The sequence below is a fragment of the Muscardinus avellanarius genome, assembly GCF_963383645.1.
Source record: "Muscardinus avellanarius genome assembly, chromosome: 6".
Lineage (NCBI taxonomy): Eukaryota > Metazoa > Chordata > Mammalia > Rodentia > Gliridae > Muscardinus > Muscardinus avellanarius.
The window spans coordinates 25,860,324-25,876,064 of record NC_137791.1 but is presented as its reverse complement, the minus strand read 5'-3'; the positions used below and the strand labels follow the sequence as shown (position 1 = coordinate 25,876,064).

Sequence of the window (15,741 nt, the reverse complement as noted above, 5' to 3'; positions counted from 1 at the left end):
ACTCCTCGACAGATTGTGAGAAACTAATGCCTAGAAATTAATAAAGATAATTAAGCCAGGTGTGATGGCACATACTTGTAGCCCAGCATTTGGGAGGCTGAGACAGGAGGATTGCGGTTTGTATACAGCCTCATCTACTACTGAGTGAGGCCCTTTGCAAATCAGTGAGACCCTGTTTTAAAATAAAGAGTAAAAATATAGGGCTGGGGGTGTAGCTTGGAAGTAGAATGCCCCTGGGTTCCATACCCAGTACCACAGGGGAAAAAAAACAAAAAGATAGTTAAATAAGGCAGCCACCTCCCCCCACCAAGAAACTTAGAGAAGAATAAACCATTAAGAACAAGAACAAAAGTAATGATTGCTGTGACAGGAGGATGCAGAGTGCCTTGGGAATAGAAAAAGGGGCGTGCAGATCAGATGAAAGGTCAATGAAATCTTACTAGAGATGTGAGCTTCGAAAGGCCAGCGGGTTGTGGGCCCAAAAATTTCAGACAGAAGCCAGATCTTAGACGATCATGAGTATGTACATCATCCTTAAAAAGGAGAACCAAAGAGTAGTTTCAGATGTATGGGTAGTAGTTTCAGTAGTTTCAATATAACTGTTACATAACAGTATATATATATATATATATATATATACCTGTGTGTTCATTATCACCGTATCCTCTCTTTATAATTTTCATTAATTTGAAATTTTGATCTGAAAAAATCTCAGTACAAAGCAATATTTTAGTTTGGCTCTACTTCATTGTTGGTTCACTAAGATGGAAACATAGCAATGGCTAAGCCGTGCGGAGCAGAGTGGAGGCATCCACTTATCCAAAGCACAGGTATTGGCGTTTCTGCTTTCAGGGGGTTCTTAGTAGGCTAGGATTAAATTTCACAGTTGGTGTCCAAGACTTGCTTCATTTGTTTTGACATTAATGCCTCACGACCTCTGGCAAATTTTGGCTTTCGTTCTTCAAACATGTCAAAAATAAATGTATTTTAGTCTACCATTCTTATAAAATAAATTGTAAATGATGCCATTTAGAGGAAGCCAGGAGAGAAATAAAAGTAGCTAGTCAGCTCATTTTAAAATTTTCAACAAGATATTTGATATTATGCTGTTTTTCTAATTTTTGGATGGTGTATAATGTAGCTTGATTCTCTTCCAAACCAGCTTGATTGTTCAAGCCACAGATAACGGGATGCCGAGGCTTTCTGGTACAACTACAATCAAGATTCAGGTGATTGATATAAATGACAATGCCCCAGCTTTTGTCTCCTCTGAAGCAGCAGAGATTGCAGAAAGTAAGTGTGGCCATTTAAAATAGGGGTTTTGATTAACTTACATGATTTGTCATTTTTAGAAAGCCAGATATTATATTAACAACCCTTGCAAACCGGGTAATTTTTATTTTTCTTCTATAGAATAAAAAGTGGATGATCATAAGTTAAACATCAAATGTCAAAGAAGTGCTAAAGCTGTGATTTGTGCTCAGATCACTAGGAGGCCAAGTCCCCGCCCTCCATTCCTCATATCTGCTTATGTGCAGGCATTTCATGAAAATTAAACCTACTGCTGGTTGCAGAGGTACATGTCTGTAATCTTAGTACCTGGGAGGCTGAAACAGGAGGATCACAGGTTTGAGGCCAGTCTCAGCAAGTCAGAGAGGCTTTGCTTCAAAATAAAAAATAAAGAGAGGCTGGGGATGTAGCTTGGAAGTAGAATGCCCCTGGGTTCAATCCCTAGTACCAAAAAAAAAAACCAAAACAAAACAAAAAAAACAACCTGCTGTATAAAGAAGCATGTTTTATAGACTATGACAGCCATGCAGATGTCCTCCGAGAAGAAGTAATGTTCTTGGGCTTATAACTTTGTCAGTCTTTCCAGTATATGAATGACAATAAGTGAAGTAAACTGGATGTTATTTCCACAAAGTCCTCAATCTTTCCTATTTGGTACCACACTAATGATAGAGTTTGAAACACAAGTCTCTTAGTGATTGACTGATTCATCTTAATTATTTGGGTCTGTGTGTTACACAAAGACTTGCAGTTTGTGAACCTCAAGTCACCCATGGTCACTAGTGACGGGGTGAAACCCAGTTCAGTTCTTTACGCTTGAAGTTGAAAATAGTGGAGGCTCTTTGCTTGCCTCTCCGCCTTCACTCTTAATACCAAACACATTCATAAAAGGCTCCTAGTGCCGGGCGTGGTGGCGCACGCTTGTAATCCTCGCACTTGGGAGGCGGAGACAGGAGGATCGCGCAGGTCCAAAGCCAGCCGCGCTGGCGTAAGAGACCCTGTTTCCAAATTAAAAGTATAAAATAGGTCTGAGAGTGTAGCCTGGAGAAGGGTTTCCAGGCTAAAAAAAAAAAAAAAAAAAAGCTCATAGTATTTTATTATTTCCACTCTACAAATAAATTATCACCAGCATCTTCCCAGAAGAGTATGTTTCCAAAATCTGTATTTGTAGGGATGTCCATAAATACCATTTTCTACAAAAATAGCCCAGCTTTTCCTCTCACCTGTTTGATATATTTGCATTACTTTTTATGGAACGCACTCTTCTTAAGCCCTTGCATCAGTGTTAAAATACAGCAATGTACCTTGTATAAACATATAAAAAAAAAGCACAACTCAAGATGGACTGAATGGTGTAAGGTGTGGTTGGTAAACATCAAGAATGCTCACGCTCGAAAACTGAAAATTATGAGCCTCATACACAGTGAAACCATTCTGAGCATCTTGACATATTCTTTCCACCTGCACAGGCCTATAAGCTTAAAAACAAAGTCCTTTTCATGGGCTATTTAGACTGGAGAACACATGTGGTAGGTGAGGCATTAAGAATGCCATCTATTTTGTGAGGTTTTTTTTTTCTTTTTTGGCAAAAATAATAAAGATTTTTTTTTCATCTCTAGCACTGTGTATACTGTGAGAATCAGATTTAAGAGAAGGAAGCAAGAAATGTACAACTTCAAAAGAAATAATGTTACCAAAATAAGTACAGGAAATTAGTGGCTGGTTTTAATGTTTGTATCCAAATATTTTTATTCAAATATCACTCGCCTTTTAGAATTTATGTTTTGTGTTAATGTTTTGAGAAACATCCTTCTTCCTACCTACATTCCCTATAAATATGATTTTGATACAGGAGCTGTAGAGATAAGAGCTTAGATTGTTTCTTGTTCCTATGTTTGTGTTGTAAGCATATGATGCAAAAAAAGTAATAAAAACATAGAATATACCCTACTTCCTCAATTCTCTATTCTACGGCAAATTTTCACTTTTATTGGGCTCATAAATTCGTCAGAGTCTTTGTTGAGTTCATAATGAGTTTTGTATGAGAAATCATGCCAAGAAAGAGCAAATCATGTTGGATTTAGAATGAAAATACTTGGATCAAACTGTTAAATAAATTGTTTTCAAAGGATGAATTTTAATGGAGGTTGACATTGGTCATGATTATTCCAGATTCTTTGCCTGGTGCAATTGTGTCTCGGGTATCAGTTCATGATGTGGATTTGAATCCAGCTTTCATCTTCAATTTTACAAAAGAGAGTAATACTGGAACCAAGTTTGCTATTGACCAGAACACTGGCATAGTGGTGTTGGTGAAAACTTTGGATTTTGAAGAAGCTACTGAATATGAGCTGCACATTCAAATTTCTGATTTAGTGCATTACACAGAGGGGTCTCTCCTTGTCCGTGTGTTGGACATCAATGATAACCCACCAGTGTTTTCTCAAGATTTCTATCAGGTAAAGAACTTAAAGAAATGCTGATAAAATAGCCACAACCTAAAAGAATAGGAAGTAAAATAAACTTTCCATCATTGGCCCACTAATTTAGACTGCTAGAGGTCACTGTTTTTAGTGTCTAAGTTAATCCTGAAGGTTTATATTAATAGTATGGAAACTATAAGTGCATGTGGATTGAATGTCTCATTCAGGTATTTATTAAGTATGTAGGTCATCGATCATTTAGTTTTCTGAGTTTTTTTAGTATTTTGTATAGGATTGGAGTCCAGTTTTTCAGAAAAATTGTAACTTGCCTAATAATTGTAAATATATAGATAGGACAAGGGAGTTGGGATTATCTGCAGTTAATATGAAAAATTATTTCTTTCCTAGGTATAAATTTTGAATATATCAATTAACATGTTACAGAAACAAATCCCAATTTAATATTAACATTTGTAAAGTCACAGATAAGACAGGGAGTTTGGATGAGCTGTAGTTAATTTGGAAAACTTATTTTCTAGGTACAGTTTTAGAATACATAAATTAACATCTTACAGAAATAAATCTGCAGAAGTAGAAGTTTTAGCACTTAGGGTATAGGATATGGTTTGTAGAAGTAAGGACATTAACATTCAACTAAGTACTTAGAAATCAACTCCAGCACTCACAATATAATAACTCCCAATTCATGTGTCCAACCAAGATGTACGGCTAAATTTATGAGGGAAACTAATCTAAGTAATGTTCTTTAAAAGCTTGTTTAAATTATGCAGTGTATATGGTATGGTAATTTATCAGTGACTGTATTAACTATCTTCTGCCACACCAACATAATTTAGAAGAAAATTTTTTCGTAATAAACATTGAAACTCAATAAATTTTTTAACTTTTTTCCCCTGAATCCAGCAACTATTAACATAATCAGTTTTGGTTAGTTGGTTGCTTTTGTGAAGCTGGTGATCCATCCTGAGGTCTCACACATGCTAGGCAAGTATTTTATTACTGAACTATACCCCCAGTTTCAACATAATCTTTTTAATGTATCAAATCTACAAATTAATATTTCTAAGAAAGTCAGGTTGTGTTGTGTTGTTTCCGTAATTTTAATAAATAAAACGACCTCATGTTCTGGCCCTTTTCATGAAAATATTGTTAGCCCTTAAGTACCATGTTCTTTTTTTCCTCTTTCTCTCAGGTCACAGTTCCTGAGATGGTACCTCTGGGATATTCAGTGTTGACTGTGTCAGCTTCCGACTTAGAAAGCAATGAGAACATTTCTTACAGAATCCTCTCCTCTTCCAAGGACTTCTCCATTGATCCCCTGAATGGTGAGTCATTTTTAAGGGCTGTAGTGCTCTTAAATTTGAGCTATAGAAATAATACTTTGCAAATCCTACCTCTATTCTCTGAAACTATAATCACCATTTTCTTTATGTGCATGTCAAACATTGTAGTAACAAATCCCAGTGTTATTTGTCTGCTCCAGCAACTCAGGGGCTTGGACACAAAAGGCACTGGTAAAATGCTGGTAAATACTTAGAAATTCAGAGGTACCCAATACATTAAAGTTCCAGTTCATGTGTCCAGCCAAGTACAGTTGAAGCAATTATACTAGGACAACAAGAATGAAAATGATGGTGAGATGGTTAGTACACTACTGAGATCAATACACTAATGTGATGTCACATTATTAGATGTAGAAGCTTTTTCCCCAAGCCAAGTGCAAATATCTCCAGTAGCAGCATCATATGTTCAGTAAGAACAAGAATACTTGAAAAAGAAAAATGATTCATGTATCCATTTCTATAAGACACAACCCATCATGGTATTTTTCTTTATTGGATGTCTTCTAACACTCTTTGTATTTTTATCAGAGAACAAGATATTTGTGAAAGGCAAGTGATTCCAGATTAGAACAGTTAAGAGTAATATAGCAAAAGTTTGATAATGAGTGAGAATTGAAAGCCAAATCTGATGGAGATGCATAATCAGGCAAACAATGTCCTAGCGAGCACACTCTAGAACAGAACAGAACCTGCAGCACATCACCCTGTAGCCCATTTCTACTCACCATTCATGCAGGGAATACTGATTCAGAGATTAGCCTCATTATCATCTGAAAAAAAGAATCTATCCTAAAATATCAGAATGAGGCCCACAGATTGTGGTATGAGAAATAGGTAATGTTGCCACATAGCCTGTGTATGAGTGACTCACGCATGAACATACACATCAGGAATTGACATGGCAATCACACTGGGCGGGGTCATGACTCTCACCACTCAATTCTTAACCACACTTTTGCTTCATATATGTTATGAACAAGCTTTGAGAAGAAATGTTAAACATGAAACATTAAATATGATCAAGCCAATTTAGTTCATGGTAGTACTCTAATTGACACGTGGCACTTGAAGGTTAGTATTCTTTTGGGGTGACCACACTTAAAATACACTCATCGTAAAAAAATGTTGTTAAATGCACACTTGTAAAACTTAGGTATTTCATTTATTTATTTCTATTATTTTTCACCCCATTCCCTCTCCCTCTTTCCTGCTCATGTTTGGCCCAGTGACTGACTTTTATATGTTTGTGAATGTCCATCATACACATTAGGGATTATCCTTCTTGCTCCCTCTAATTCCCCTCATGTCGCCTTATTTGCTTTTCTGTGGTTTCTCCTTCTTCATCTAGAGTTCCTCCTATGATCCTTTTTCTCCCTAGATTCTTCATATTAGGGAGGGCATCTGATTTCTTACTTTTTGTAACTGACTAATCTCACTTAGCATAATGTTCTCCGATTTCATCCATTTCCTCCAAAATGATGTAATTTTGTTTTTCTTTATGGCTGAGTAAAATTCCATTGTATATATATACCATATTTTTGTAATCCACTCATCTGTTGATGGACATCTTGACTGATTCCATAGTTTGGCAATTGTGAATTGTTTGGCTATGAACATAGATACCCATGCAATTAGTTTGGTAGTTTGGTTTCCATTTGGGGGGGTAAGATGCATCCAATATATTTATCAGTAAGAGAAAACTCCAGAATGTATTTCTAACTAAGGAATATTATAATTCCACATTATTATACTAGTGCAGTCACTTAACCGAGTAAGAGTCTACCAATATTTCCAGAATAAATATCTTTACACAAGAATATCTCTATACATGTGTTTTGGGGTAGTAGAATAGGATATAAATTTTCCAAACACGAATATGTTTTCTTTAAAAAATAATAATGGAACAGCTTACTATACAAAAATAAATTCAAAAAAACTCTGACTCAAGCAGCACATATATTCATAGGGCAGATGCCATAACACTGTTTCCAAATTTTAAGGGTTATAAAAATGTTTACAATATTTTAAATTTTTATCTGGATTTGATTGTAACTTAAATGACACATCTGATGAAGAACTAAACACATTTAGATATTCAGTGAACACTTGATGACTAAATGGATTGTGAACATTTCATTTCACAAATCTGACATGCTATGCCTTGTTTTACAGGCACAATATTTACTACCAGTCCTGTATTACTTCTGGATAAAATGGCAACCGTTCGATTTCTTGTCGAAGCCAGTGATGGTGGAATTCCTGACTTGAGGGCTCTGACATTAGTGGAAATAGAAATACAAGATGTGAACAACCATGCCCCTGAGTTTACAGTAGGCTGCTATAATCTTAGCCTGAGCGAAGATGCTCCAACCGGAAGCACACTAGTCACATTTTCCACCATTGACCATGATTGGACCCGTGAAAACACACATGTTGAATATTCCATCATTGGTGGTAATTCACAGAACAACTTCTATGTGGAAACCAGTTTCATTCATTCAGAATACCCTTCTAAGCAAATTGGTCATCTTGTGTTGCTTCCTCACCTGGACAGAGAAGCAATTGCCAGCCACGAGCTTGTTATTCTGGCATCGGATCATGGCCGCCCTCCACTGAGTTCTACCACCATTGTATCCATACAAGTACTTGATGTCAATGACAACCCACCCAAGTTCAGCAGCCTAAAATACCATGCCCATGTCAAGGAAAGCACCCCTCTAGGGAGCCACATCACTGCAGTCTCAGCAAGTGATAGTGACATAGGTTTGCACGCAGAAATCACCTACCACATTATCTCTGGAAATGAGAAGGAACATTTTCACTTAGAAGAAAAAACCGGAGTCCTTTATTTGATGAAACCACTGGATTATGAAGAAATAACAAAATTTATTTTAACTGTCCAAGCTTCAGATGAAGAAAAGAAACATGTTTCTTTTTCAACTGTGTGCATCGATGTCTTAGATGATAATGACCACGCACCTCAGTTTATGTCCCCAAGCTTGAATTGTGTTGTTCCTGAAAATTTGCCTGTTTTCTCCCCCATATGTTCCATAAATGCTTTTGATTTAGATGCGGGTCCTTATGGAGAATTGACCTATTCCCTTTTGTCGCCCTGTGGTGTCGCTCCTGGAATACCTCCTGAAGAGGATCTCTTTAGCATTGACCCTTTAACAGGGGATATTTGTGCTAAGCATATTTTAGACTATGAAAATGCCAGTAAGTACTGCCTCACAGTTCAGGCAGAAGACAAAGGAGGATCCACAGCCTCCTTGATGGTTTGGGTCGATATTGAAGGGATAGATGAATTTGAACCCATTTTTACTCAAGATCAATATTTTTTCAACCTCCCAGAAAAGGAAGGAAGACAGTTGATTGGCAGAGTAGAAGCTTCTGACGCGGATGCTGGGGAAGATGGAATAATTCTTTACTCCCTGGGAACCCCATCTCCTTTCTTTTCAGTAAACAAAACAAATGGAAATGTTTATTGGGTTAGAGACCCTCCCCTAATAAAAAGTCACATCAGCAAAGAAGACGCTTTGGAAATAAAAATAATTGCTCATAGCCCCAAACCAGGATCCAAGTTCACATCTTGCACGGTGTTTGTGAACATGTCTCTGTCCTCTGAAGGGAAATATTCAGCAGTAGCTGCTGACAGCTTCTCACTCAGCCTCATGGTCTCCTTTTTAGTGTTTCTGTTACTCATTGGCATTCTTCTTATACTGATCTTAAGACATAAACAAAAAGACACATCATGCAATTATGAGGAGAAGAAGACATCGTCATCCTTAGATATCAGCTTGAGACTGACCAGGGATCCCAGCGCACTCAAGTCCTTCCAGAAAACCAGTGGGCATGGTGAGGAGGTGCCAGCGGTGAGCACCATGCCTGAATGGTTGGGTTTAATTAGCATCATGGAGAAGGACATTGTGGATCTGTACAGGCACTCAAACTCCAGTGGCCACTGCTCTGTAGAAGGAGAAACTGCAGAAGATAAGGAGATACAGAGGATAAACGAGCACGCTTACAGGAAGGACTCAGACTCGGCGCTTAGCGACCGGGGGTCCAGGGTGCCAGACTCGGGGATTCCCAGGGACTCAGACCAGCTCTCCTGCCTGTCTGGGGACACTGATGTGATGGCCCCTGTGGAAGTAACAGAATCCAGCCATGCATTTGAGGAAGGAGATGCGGGGGAAGGCTGCGGCACAGTCTATATTCAAAACAGTGTGCTGCCACACGCACTTCAAAAGAGAGAGGCGATAGAGGGTAGCCCTGCCGGTGCCCAAAAAGAATCGGTTTTTGTTTCTGGTGATCAGGAAGCAAGATGTGCAGCTTTTCCCACTCAGTTAACCTCAGATATAAGAGGCAGCTACACCTGGGATTGTCTCCTCAGTTGGGAACCCAAGTTCCAACCTCTTGCCTCAGTGTTTAATGATATCGCAAAATTAAAGGATGAACATTTGAGGATGCCTGGCATTTCAAAAGAGAAGAAGTCTCTTGTTTTCCCACCACCCTTGATAACAGCAGTCGCCCAGCCTGGGATTAAAGCAGTTCCACCAAGAATGCCAGCTGTAGGCCCAGGGCAGCTAATTCAGAAATACCCTCGCTCCCCCATTCTCTGCCATCATGGTTCCCTGCCAGAGGCCATGACGCCCAGTTTTTCCCCATCTCTTTCCCTCCTCACTATGCAGACTCCCGCCAGGTCACCCCTGTTGTCAGATAGAGAATTACTAGCAGCTCACATAAGCAGTACGATAAATGAACTGAAAGCAGAAGACGAAATTCAAATATAAAACGATGATGGTGCACGATACCTGCTGACCAGCAGTCACGTGTGGCTGAAAGAAACATTCTCAAGTAAGCTCCTTGAGACTGGGTTCATTCTTATCTCAAAGCAAGTTACCTAATTTACCCAGGGTTTATGAAACCTCTTCAAGTTTCTCAGATTTCTTCCAGCCCTAATGAAAAGTCATTTCCTCTTTTAACCTTTATGTTTTGCTCTCAGGACTCACATTCCTATATATCAATTAGTGTATATTCTGTCATACCTGGTTTTCTGCGTGATTAGATTTCCAAAGGACCCAGTGAACTTCACTGACTGCCGAAATGCCTATATGAAAGTGAAGGGCAGAGCACTCTGGTCACATCACTGCAGATTATGTTGCTATGTGTAAAACAAATACATAATGGCAGAGTGGGAAGTGAGTGTAGAGAAGGAAATAATAGAAACGGGAAATCTGGGGAGATCAGCTTAAATTGTAAGAGAAAGTGAAAGAAAATGTGAGCATTTGATAGACTCTGAGATGTATTTCTCTACTTTGCCATATACCACCCTTGTGGAGTTTAGCCACAATTTGAATTTCAAGTAATGTCTTTTGGAAATCTCACGAAAATTAAGAATTAAATTTGTCATAACTCTGTGCCAACACTGCCAATAGGGTGAAACAAATAAGATCATTATTCCTGAGTAAATGAACCAGAAATGCATGTTCTTGTAGGGGTTGGGGATGGACAGTACTTACGGGGTTGGCTGCCACCTGGGACCCATTATCTTGACCTTCGCAACAAATAGAATGATAATCATTTTTGCAGTGCTCTGTCTTCTAACAGGGTATGGTTACAGGCATAAAATTTCAAAGACTAATTTATAAAAATTTCATTTTATTTTCTTCTAGATATAGTAACTTTGGGTATGAAATAATTTATCCATTCAAAGTCCGTTTTTAAAAGTTTTTGTAGATAAAATTATGTTATCTGCTAATTATAAATTTCATAGAGTAATTTAGCACTATATTTTTAAATGAAGATTTTTTTATATAAATGTTTCTACTATAAATATTAAGAATGGATGTCAGAAGTCTTTCTTCTGTTCACGCATACTCATGTTTAGCCTTAACTGTTATTTGATGTTAACAGTTTGACAATGGGACAGAAATAATTCTGTTTGGCACGGTTCCTGTTTCAGAAATATGGTCATGTTGTATGGTGCTCAACTTGTAGCGCTGTGTCCTTCTCTCTGATGAACCCAATGATCCATCAAAGACACTTTTCCCTTTCAAGAATACAGAGTGTTTCAAGTGATGATAGACCTGAGGTCATCTTCCCATGGTAGGCACTATGACCAGGCTTTAGGGTAACAGGTTAGAAATTCTAGTGAAATCTCAAGGTAGTCTTGGGGTAGTTTGCTTAGTAGTTAGGATGGGCTTCTGCTGCAAAAATAATGCCTTTATTTTTCCCGTGTGCCTCATCTGTGAAGTTATGTGAGATAATTTTTTCTTTACTGAAAAAAAATCATTGTTGGTACAGTGTTTGATATCTAGTTTTGTAAATAAACCATTGTATAGCTTCTTATGCTGATATTGTATACTCCTACATGTCTTTGTTGACTCAAATTGAGAATAAGTATATAAAGTCACATTAGTAAGTACAAACCATGCAGGTATTTGGTTATGTCTGAAATCCTAAAAACAGCCCTTTAAATGTGGAACATTTAAATATTACAGGGTGGATCCATATCTCTTCTTCATTGAATCTAGGGAAGAATATTTTATTATTTTTGCCATAAAAACATATCTAAATATTTCAGTGCTCTCATATTTATTATCTCTTTGACTCTTTTCAAAAGATTGCTTTGAACAGAGGAAGAAATTTTATACCATTTTTTCTAATGATGTGTGGAACTTTATTTTGCAACATAATTATTTCTGAAAGCCAAGAACGTTTTGTTGTTTTTAATTAAAAAGGTTCCTCACTTGTGCTTGAAAAGAGTTATCCATCTAACTCTTCTGTAAGTTATTTGCCAGTGATTTCTTTTTTACTGAGCATGGTTCTGTATTTTTCTAGCCATTTCATAAAAACAGAAGACATGAAGTATTTAGACCTTCTTACTACTAGGAAGTGAATGTTTAATTGATGGCTTTATTAATACTGTACCCAGTGCCACACCCCCATCAAACAACTACTACAAGTGGGGCTGAGGGTAAACATGTGAACATGTTGGTTAAGTGTTTGTAATAAATCATACATCAGCCCTTTCAACTAGCGTGTTTTTTTCTATGTAAACAATATAATTTGTACAGTTTTCCTTCAAGTTTAATATTAACGTTTCTCACATGTTCTGTGTTACTTTGCTGATCTCTACACAGGCTTTAGCACTCTGGAGGGGGTACAGAACTTGTTAGTGGAAAATCATATTAAACCTCAAATTCATAAGCTATAAAATAAAAGACAGTTGTCTTTTGTGGAATTTTGGCTGCCTGAAATTCTGGACTTTCTTGTTGGCAGCCTTAGAAATACTGGTGTAAATCAGTACCAAATGGATATCAAAATTCCATGTCCTAGTAGTAATCATTGAATTGGCTTCCAAAACAGATTCCTGGGCAAATAAAGGGAAAAAATGGTGCCTCTTTAGGGACTTGATCATTTCACTGCTTTTAAAAAATATTGAAATGTTTTATACACTACTGGCAGCCTCCAAGTATACACATTATTCTATAATAGATATCCCATTGAGACAGGATTTGTGTTTCTCAGCACTTTTATCTTCAGTGCTTTCCTTGCTATGTTTTCTAGAAGTGATGGGGATGAAAATTGATGATTAATTTAGAAGTTTCCATCCAAACATACTTTGTTATTTTTGTTATTTTTTTTTTGCCATTTTATACATGCCTCAACTTTAACCTTTAAAAGCAAGGTGTAATCCATTCATCGGTTGATGGAGACCTAGGTTGGTTCCATATTTTGGCTATTACAAATTGTGCTGCTATGAACATGGATATGCATATGTTACTGTAGTTCACTGATTTCAACCCTTTTGGAAAGATACCCAGGAGTGGTATAGACGAATCATATGGTGAATCCATTCCCAGTTTTCTAAGGAATCTCCACACTGATCTCCATCAACAAATGAATGGATTGCAAAAGTATAGGAAATACTAACAATGAAATTCTACTCAGCAATAAAGAAGAACGAAATCATGTCATTCGCAAGAAGATGGAAAGACCTGGAGAACGTTATGCTAGGTAAGATTAGCCAAGCACAGAAAGAGAAGGGACATATATTTTCTCTAATATGCCCAAACTAGGGACTGTTAGGGATACAAGAGGGACTCCAGATAATGGAGGGGAAACCTCAGCAAACTTAGAAAGGAAATGTAGGAGAAGAAGAAGGCTGAGGTTGATTAATGGAGGAGCTACATTCAGATATGTGTATAAGTGTGAATATAGCATGGTCAACCTGGATGCTCATTGTTGAGAGGGGAGGGGAAAGAGGAAACCAGGGGTGGGGAGGGCACCAGGCATTGTGTGAATGTATGTCATTTTCGATATGATCCACTTAAAAAAATTTAAAAAGAACAAAAACAATAAAAAAGCAAGGTGTAACTAAGGACTTAAGACAATGATCCACTTCAAAGCAATGAAATATATGGAATAATTATAGCCAGTGGATTATCACATGATTTTATAAATGAGCGTGTTGAGGTTATTTTCAAAACATGTTTCACTGGAGCTTTGGTCACAGCTGAGAGAGTTAGGATGGAAGGTCATTTTATTCAGGAGGAATTCCGGGTTCAGTGTAGCTGAGATGTTTTGCTTAGAAACCAAACTGTTGTCCCAGTGTGCACTTCTACCTGCATAAAGATGGAGGAGGCAGAGGGAAAAGAAGAGAAGCAGAGAATGATAGATGGAAGAGATTTTAGAGGGCTAACTATTAAAAGAAATGGTTTATGACACAGGAAGAGAGATGCAGAAAAAAAGATACAGACTTATGAAAAATAATTTCTAATGTGAAGATTTTCCTAAGTCATTTGCCGTTCAGGAATTCATCCTTCTGAAGAATCTCTTTTCTCCTTAATTTCTGTCCCTCCCAAATTGCTGACAATTTTGATGTATCAAGTTGTGAAACTAAAGCTAGGTAACAATGAATTAAAGGACTTATGACTGTCGTAAATACATTTGCATTTATTTTGTCCTTTTTTGTGGGAAAGGAGATTGCAAATTTCAGAAAGAAAAAGCAGAAATAATTATCTTACCTTATTTCCCACTCCACATGATTTTAGCATTGAGAATGCCAGAGTTTTACATCATTGGCATACAGCCAAATAAATGGACTTTTAGAGGCAGTTGGAACAGAAATGGACTTTTAGGACCTAATCTTCTAGTCTGGTGGTTATTCCTTTTCTAAAATGAGTACTTGCCTGGTGATTATCATCTTATTATTAAATATTGCATTTTATACAACTTTTATAGCATAGTATAAAAATGGAGCATATCTGATAGTATGCTTGTTTGAATCCTGGTTACACATTATTACTTTGGTCCCTTATAGGGGGAAGAAATGTGCCTATGAGAAATAGAACAGTGTCAATCTGAGAAAGAGCCGGTCCCCAGCGGCTAGGGTATCAAACCATACCTTTCCCTCATAAACTCATCGCTTGGCTATTTGGTGACAATTAGCACTTCCTACTGTTTTAGTTCACATAGCTTTAGTCATTTCACCCAGTGCATTTGCTAAAGCAGAACTGTGAAGTGAATAATAGAGAGGGGGAAGGCATGCCAAATAAATAGCAGATGCACAAGTGCATCTCTTGAATGAGAAAGCATAATTTTGGTTAGAAAACTAAATAAGTGGATTTTGTTGTTAGATAGTCAACCCTCAGGGCGAAGGCCTGGTCTCCACTTGTCTTATGAAGTCCAGATGGTTGTAGCTTGAGCGAATGAGCATATGTGTGAATGGGCACGGAGGGTGCTGCGCTGCACCGGGCTGGGCAGGCATTAAACCCAGTAGGTGAGAATTCTGACCTAGTTCCATGATTTTAGCCAATCACAGTGCAGAGAAAAAGGAAGCGCAAATAGACTATTAGAATGTTATAGGATACCTCTTATGAGTTCCTTTATAGTCTAGATATTAGTCCTCAGTCACAGGAGTCCCTGGTGAAGATTGGCTGCCTTTCTGTAGGCTCTCCTTGGACTCCTGATAGTTTTCTTTGTTACACAGATGCTTTTTAATTTGCTAGCATATCATTTACTTCCTCGTTTTTATTTCCTGAGTTTTGGGGGTTTGTTGAAGTCTCTACCCATGCTTATATATTGGAGAGTTGATCCTCTGTTTTCCTCTAATAATTATAAGGTTTCTGGTCTATTTCTATTTTTATTTAACTATCTTGGATCAGCTTCACTATCAATCTCACTAATATGTACGGCTTAGAGAGAGGGGAAAGCGGGTGGGATATAAAGGGAAACACAAGTTATGTTGCCGGATCACTTTAAGTCTCACTATAAAGTATAATTGCAATGCACCAATGAAAGTATAGAATAAATATAAAACATACCAATAGTATTCTAGAATATGTGAGAAAAGGCCAAAACCAGGAATTTTTTCTGAGATGTGGTTTGTTTGCTCTTTCTCTCTCACTATATATATATATATCTTGAGAGTTTTTGGCATAATAGAAACAAACTATAAATGATATTCAAAAGCATATTGTTTGAGACAGTAACATATGACCAAGCACATCTGTTTAATTTAATTCTAGATCATGTGATAAGTTATGGGTGCCCATGGCTAGCCTAATAAAGTTCTATCAGTATGAGAGAATTCAGTTTCGTAGACATGCCTAGAGTGTTTGTATCAAAATGCATTAAAATTTAAGTTAAAAACCATAGGA

At 37.4% G+C, this 15,741-nt stretch overlaps 1 protein-coding gene across 1 annotated transcript in view; it reads left to right on the top strand.

Annotated features, from left to right (window-relative positions):
• Positions 1-9,867, top strand: part of DCHS2 (dachsous cadherin-related 2) — a gene marked incomplete at both ends in the record, with an annotated part of 268,447 nt that extends 258,580 nt beyond the window's left edge. The window contains 4 exons of the mRNA XM_080697380.1: positions 1,163-1,293; positions 3,463-3,749; positions 4,927-5,059; positions 7,250-9,867. Of these exons, the coding sequence (XP_080553506.1) occupies positions 1,163-1,293; positions 3,463-3,749; positions 4,927-5,059; positions 7,250-9,867 (3,169 nt within the window). The remainder of the gene's footprint in view (positions 1-1,162; positions 1,294-3,462; positions 3,750-4,926; positions 5,060-7,249) is intronic.
• Positions 9,868-15,741: the final 5,874 nt, after the last annotated feature.